General features: G+C 38.2%; 2 protein-coding genes across 7 annotated transcripts in view; one reads left to right on the top strand and one right to left on the bottom strand.

The window, feature by feature from the left end:
• fam20a (FAM20A golgi associated secretory pathway pseudokinase) overlaps positions 1–5,021 on the bottom strand; it is a 27,474-nt gene extending 22,453 nt beyond the window's left edge. Inside the window, exon 1 of one of the 2 annotated variants that reach the window (XM_007559018.2) lies at positions 4,869–5,021. In XM_007559018.2, the coding sequence (XP_007559080.1) occupies positions 4,869–4,969 (101 nt within the window). In that variant the 5' untranslated portion in view covers positions 4,970–5,021. Of the gene's footprint in view, positions 1–4,767; positions 4,790–4,868 lie in introns of those variants that run through there. The other variant, XM_007559028.2, reaches the window with a different exon arrangement.
• Positions 5,022–5,511: 490 nt separating this feature from the next.
• LOC103142808 (myoferlin-like) overlaps positions 5,512–6,528 on the top strand; it is a 36,607-nt gene continuing 35,590 nt past the window's right edge. For all 5 annotated transcript variants that reach the window (XM_016674930.1, XM_007559057.2, XM_007559100.2 and 2 more), the window contains exons 1-2: positions 5,512–5,811; positions 6,402–6,457. In XM_016674930.1, coding sequence (XP_016530416.1) covers positions 5,724–5,811; positions 6,402–6,457 — 144 coding nt within the window. In that variant the 5' untranslated portion in view covers positions 5,512–5,723. The remainder of the gene's footprint in view (positions 5,812–6,401; positions 6,458–6,528) is intronic.

The raw sequence follows: 6,528 nt of genomic DNA, 5'->3' as shown, positions 1-6,528 counted from the left end.
CACACACAAACACACACACCCACACACACACAAACACACACACACATACAAATCCTCCCATGCAAGCTCGCACACATATGCAGCGGTCACACAGCGTTTGAATCCCTCACCGCTAAACACAGATGGGATCTGGAAAGAGACATAGTTGTGGCCAGCCAAGAATCGGACCGGCTGGAGGCCAAGTCGACGGTTCAGCCTCGCTGCCGGCTGAACTGCTGCTTTGTTAACCCGTCGTACAGCAGGAGGATCACTTCAGCTCACACATTCGCTCGTCAGCTGGTGTAGGTTTATTTCAAATGAATCTTGGCGTGTAATTCTGTTTTTTCCTTTAAACATTCTTGTCTTAAGTCTTCCTTCCAGAACAACCAGCCTGGTGACGACACCAGGATGTCTTTTATTCTCATCTGATTTATTGCAGCTCAACACTGAAAGAACATAAGACTCAGCAACAGAGTCTCAGTGAATTCAGAGAGAGAAGGAAGATAAGAATATGTTTTTAAAATTCTAAACGTGAACACAAGTTCAGTAGTAGGCTGGTAAAAACCAGTCCTTGTTTTGCGCTTTGCTTGGTACAACTGTTCAAACATGAAATTTAAGTTTGAAATGACTGGATCTGATTTTACCCGATCTCTAACATCTGACCGTACTGAATGTAACGCAGCAGCTCAACCATGAAGGAAGCTAACGCTATGAAGAGGGAAAGAACCAAAACAGGAACAAAGAGAAAAGTCCTGAACCGAACAACATCTTTACCAGGAATACAATAGCTGTGTTTCCATTAACCATAGAACTGAGGAAAATGAAATTTCAAAAGTAAATTTGTTTAATTGAAAGGCGTCAATTTAAAAAAAATTTTTTTTAAAAAAGGAAAAGATTTTGTGTTAGGATGAGGTGGTTTATGGGCTGTTTTGAAATAGGTGAATTTAGCAAAACTGTAATGAAAACACTTTTCACATGATCAGCCAGATGTTACTGATGGAAACAATGAAGAAGAGACCAGGAAGTGGTAGCAGGATGACGGTTTGTTTTTATTTTTTCAGACAGCTGACTCCTCCAGAGCTCTCACTTCATCACAGACTATAAAAAGATATGTGTCATTCCATCATATTGAATCCAGAACTCTTCTGTAAATTGGTCGACTACAATTTACAGAAATTTGATCAAAATGGACTGAACAGCTTTTTTCATTTCCTCTGCTGCCGTTGCAAAACCTACAACTCTTTATAGGCAGACTCTAGCTATAAAAGAGCTTAAACGTCATTTAAAACTGTACTTAGTTAAATATTGTTACATATTTCATTTAAATTTCCATTACTAAATTTTATATGTATTTTTGTGTTTTCTTTTTAAATGATTGTATTTCATAAATTTATGATCAACTGATAAAGGATTATTCTTGGATGATATTATTTTTTCTATGCCGTTTGGGTGGAGGCTTTATGTTAGCCCACTGGGCTTCGGCTTCTTCCTGCATTGTTATCATTACTGTTATTTTTTCTTAATATATATGATCTGTATTTCAATTGTGCAAAATAAATTGAACTAAACGACAATTCTAAAATAGTGCAGAAATTTGTATGTAGCAGCCAAGATAGAGCAGAATTGATGTGGTGCTTTCTGCTGTCCCCCAACATATAGAAATGTTCTGAATGAACACATACTGCTTTTTACAGCTTTTGGAGAAAAAGTCCACTTCCTCCTCTGGGCTCTCATGAGCTCGTAATGTCAGTCCATCTGGAGGCTCAGCAGGTGAACGGTCAGAAATCCGTCCACACATGTTTTTGATCTCAGCAGCTGCACCACTAAATGTATTTGTAATTTCAACTATTTGCTGACTTCATGCCATTTCTTCAGTTTTATGGATGTAAAACAAGCACAGTCGTGTGTGTGTGTGCGGGGGTGTGTGTGTGTCTTTTTTTTTATAACTGAAACAAGAATGTGGCTTCTTGCATAAAATAATGAATGCTACTATTGTTTAGCACATAAAGGAATAAAGCCAAACCACAAGCCAAACTGAAGTAACAAGTTTCAAAAGTTAAAGAGGAATTTAAGCTATGAAAATTACAGACTGAACTCACAGATGTTTGCATATTTGCAAAATGAGGATCAGTGTCTGAACATGCAAATTTGTGGGTTTATTTCTGTGAGTTTGAAAGAAAAAGGGCAAAAAAAAAAAAGAGATGAGGTTCAACCAAAAGTTGTAAATCTAGTGAACTTTGGCATGTTCACGCTGCTAACATTTTTAACAAGAATACTGAGCTTCACATGTTTGGTTTTTATTAAGCCAGACTGTTGAAACACTAATAATGAAATATATCATTCATTAACTTTCTTTGGCACATTCACTCCTTACAACAAACAAACTGAAAAATGTATATCTAAACATAAACAATTTTTATAACATTTATTTTGATAACCTGAATAAATATTTAGGATAGAAGTTTTAGTCTTAATTCTAAACTTGTTGCAGTCCATAAAAAAGCTGCATCACCACCCAGTTTAGTGATGTCTTCACTCACTGCCTACCAAGATGTCTGCCCTCCCATCAGAAAATTCAGCAGTTCTTCTTGAAGACAGAATTAAATCAAGATATGCTCTAGAAAATAGCAACAACATTTGAGGCTGGTTAAAATAACTTTTCTACATGTCAGGTCAGAGTCACCCTGACCTCCAGCTGTCCAGTTGTTGACATTTTCCGATGTGTAGGTTAATGATTAACAGGCAGAACTGACAAAAGGTTTTCATAAACAATCCTGAAAACCTGAGGATAATGACTGGAAGTATGAAGAATTACAGTTTCATCAACAAATACAATTGTAACAACTAAAACAAAAAGTAAATATTGCAAGGAAATGAAAGCCAATCAGATTTATTTTTGGAAGCATGCAAAGGTGGAGGTAAATAGAAAATTAGCCAGTTATTTTATATATTGGTTAGATTGCTGTCACATTTCTCCACGCGGCCTGCAGTGGAACGCTTTGGAAAGCCACCAGAAGTGAAAGGAAAGAGTAGATGGGAATGTTCCTCCACTTATTCAAAAACATGGTGACAATCTGCAAAGAATATAGAGCAAATATACAAAAAAAATCAAGTTCATTCAAATTTTACTAAGTTACATTTCAGTCCAAAGCCAAATGAAGATGTGTCAAAATAAACATTTGTCCTATTCTCATCACCCAGGATGAAGAAGCCTGGCTCTGTTCTGGCTCTGTTCTGGCTCTGTTCTGGCTCTGTTCTGGCTCTGTTCTGGCTCTGTTCTGGCTCTGTTCTGGCTCTGTTCTGGCTCTGATCTGGCTCTGTTTGTGGGACCTTTGGAGAAGATGATACAAGACAGATTCTTCATGAAATCAAGGAAATTATGGATCCTCTTCAGGAGACTGTGTTACAGTATCTTCAGTCAGAGGCTTCTTCAATGTCACTGTAACACAGACTGCTACGGAAGATCCTTCCTGCCCACAGCCATCAACAATAACTCTTTGAAGAACCTTAAATACTATGAGCTACACCTTTAGGCTTAAAGTATTTTTGAATTAAATGAGAATTATAGTCATAATTATTAATTAGATTTTAGCTCTTTACAACTTTTTTATGGGTTTTAGTTGATTTTTCTACTGTACCCAGCCTTGGTTTCCATTTTGGACTGCTTGATCTGATTCTTCAGACTGCTTGCACCCTGTGAGTAACACATTATTGGTTAATTTAGGTTAAATTGGCCTCTATTCAACTCAGACTGGGTAGGTTGTGTTTGATGTTGTTCCCAGGTCAAGGTTCTGACTTCACAGCACACAGCAACCAGAACTTTTTCCTGGGTGTCGTCAGCTTTAGCTCTTACAGGGAGTTTTTGAAATGTTATCCTTTCTAACAAAGCAAAGGTGAGCAACTGAATGACATTTTGGCAGGCGACACGTCTTAGCTTCCCTTCAGTTTTTTTCATCCACAGCTGCTGACAGTCTACCTGCGTATGTATGGAACAGGATGTAGTGAAACATCTGAAGTTTGGTGGAATGGTGTAGATTTTCTTTGCTCGACACTTTCAGGAACACACTTTTTCTTACCTGACTAATCTCTACCCATACATGATGGGTTTTGGTGCAATGTCAAATGTCAGTAGTGAAGGTAAAGGTGATCATAGTCGAATAGTTGAAACATATCCATATCAAATATTAAAATGTAAAACAACGTTGACATATTGATGTCAACCAATTAAAACGTTGTTGACTTTACAGTATTTTATGGAGGTTAAAAACAACGTCCGTTTTTAAACCTTTACGGCAAAAGCGATGCCTTCTCGCGAGAAGGCAGCGCCCCCATGTGGTACTTCTGCAACAGTACAATAAAGGGCTAACATTTTTTGGAAGGATCTGCTGCTCAGTTCCTTGAAAAACTAAACAAATTAATCTCAATAAATTTATATATGATCGAAATGTAAATATATTTCACCAGTTAAGTTTAAAAGTGAAACAAGAGTGAATGGAGAAGACGTCATATGTCAATCAGTACAGCGGGTTTATCAACAACTGACCAATCAGCGGTCGCGATTTGTCCGGAAGGAAACGCCCCTTAATTGGAGGACCTGAACCTCAGATAAAGTTAAGGTGTCATTATTGCGGTCGTAGAGATTTGGTGAAAAGTTACCGAGGAAAAAAAGGTCAAATGTTTCCAGTGGGTAACATGCAATGAAGGCAATATTTATCCAGATTATCTGAATAAAGTTTATTCCATTTCCAAAACACAAAGTTTGTAAAAATGTAAAAGATGGATAAATACCTGCTGGCGAATCTTGTTCTACTTCAGCTATTCTCTATTTTGAAAGGCCCCAAAACGTCCCTACCCAGTTAACATAAGGGCAGCAAGCTGTTGTGCATTACCTGATTAGCCGCCTTGGAAGGCAGAACCGCCTCTTCAGAACAGGAAATGTTGATGTACATGTGAGAGCTTTGAATTGGAATAGTCCAATCCTTAACTGCATCAGCAGCGAGAGACTGAGAAGAACTCAGATCTGTGTTTGGGATAGAGCATCATTAGTGTTTGCCTCAGCTGCTGCTGATGTCAGGTGAGTTTTTCTGGGGTCTACCAACACCGCCCTCTTCCAAAAACCCAAATTAAACTCCAGTTAAGTTGCAGTTCGCTCAGGCATAAACAGCAGCTCAGTGACCTAGAACAATAAACAACTATTTAATTAAAATCTTGAATTCCTGTGGTGATGCCTAAATTATTCATTTGTCATTATTTTTTGAGATCCTCTGCTGTTATTGATCAACAGTTACAACGTTAAAATCTTTTTTTTTCTACTCATTTCTGTATAACATTTTAAGTGGTGCGTTTCCCAATTTGACCGCTAGATGGAGTCAAATGACAACACATTTAAGTGAGCGAGTTAACCGGTTAGTTTTTGTGTAATCTTGGATTTGACAACAATAATGACATAATTTAATTAATTAGTAAGATATTTAAAGCGGCAGTTGCTTCGGTCACGTTTCTCCTCCTCCTCCTCGGACCTCCACGCCGGCAGCAGCTCATGTAGTCTGGATAATTGGACTCTCATGACCCGCCCTCTCACTCCCCCCTCCTCTAACTACTCTTGCAAATAAAACGTTCATTCGTGTTCTTCTCGGTGATGGAGCAATGAGGATGCCGAAACTGGACTTCCTGTAGAGCTTTTCCCTTTTCTACAACCACTTTTCTTTCTAACTTTTATTTTTTTGTCCTACCTGTTCGCTGCCATGCTGCGGGTCATAGTAGAGTCTGCCACGGGTCTCCCCAAAAAGAAACTCGGCAGTCCTGACCCAATCGTTTCTGTGACTTTCAAAGGTACGTCTCATTTCAAGGCAAATGTTCCATGTTCAGACTGATTTGAAAGCCAATATTTTGTTTTTGTAAAAAGTTAGGTGAAATTTAAAGAAAGAAATTACAAATATTTATTTAAAACTTGATCATGATTGATGTGCTATATTTATACATTTCATTAATGCTAAATTGAAGATATACATGTGGCTAATTTGACCTAAACAGGATCCTATGTTGTAAAACAAAAACTTTAAAATTGCCAGCTGGGGAGTGGCTGATCCTGGATCCACAGGAACACACACACACACACACACACACACACACACACACACACACACACACACACACGATTGTGATGACTAAGAGAAACGAGCTGGAAATTATGGAAAAAATTATCCTGAAGCTACAAAATTACTGTAACTGTAGTGGAAACGTTTAGATGTTTGATCCAAAGTTTTAAATCCTGATAATTCTAGTTGAGCTAAAGTTGATGTCAATCAACAAGTGTTGCAGGATGCTTCCTGGGTTCAGGCACTCCTCCCAAATTCATCATCATCATCATCATCTGTCAACGATGACAACCTTCCTGTTTTCATGAAGCGTTTCTCTTCCAGATGAGAAGAAGAAAACCAAATCGATCGACAATGAAGTGAACCCTGTCTGGAATGAGGTAATCAGCAGAAACACTCATCATTCCTCCAACTCAGCACATCATTACTGTGACCCCATCAGAGTGACCCC

Source organism: Poecilia formosa, unplaced genomic scaffold (genome assembly GCF_000485575.1).
Source record: "Poecilia formosa unplaced genomic scaffold, Poecilia_formosa-5.1.2 Scaffold4, whole genome shotgun sequence".
In the NCBI taxonomy this organism is placed as follows: Eukaryota; Metazoa; Chordata; class Actinopteri; order Cyprinodontiformes; family Poeciliidae; genus Poecilia; species Poecilia formosa.
The sequence above is the reverse complement of the archived record's forward strand: the minus strand, read 5'-3'. Positions and strand labels throughout refer to the sequence as shown.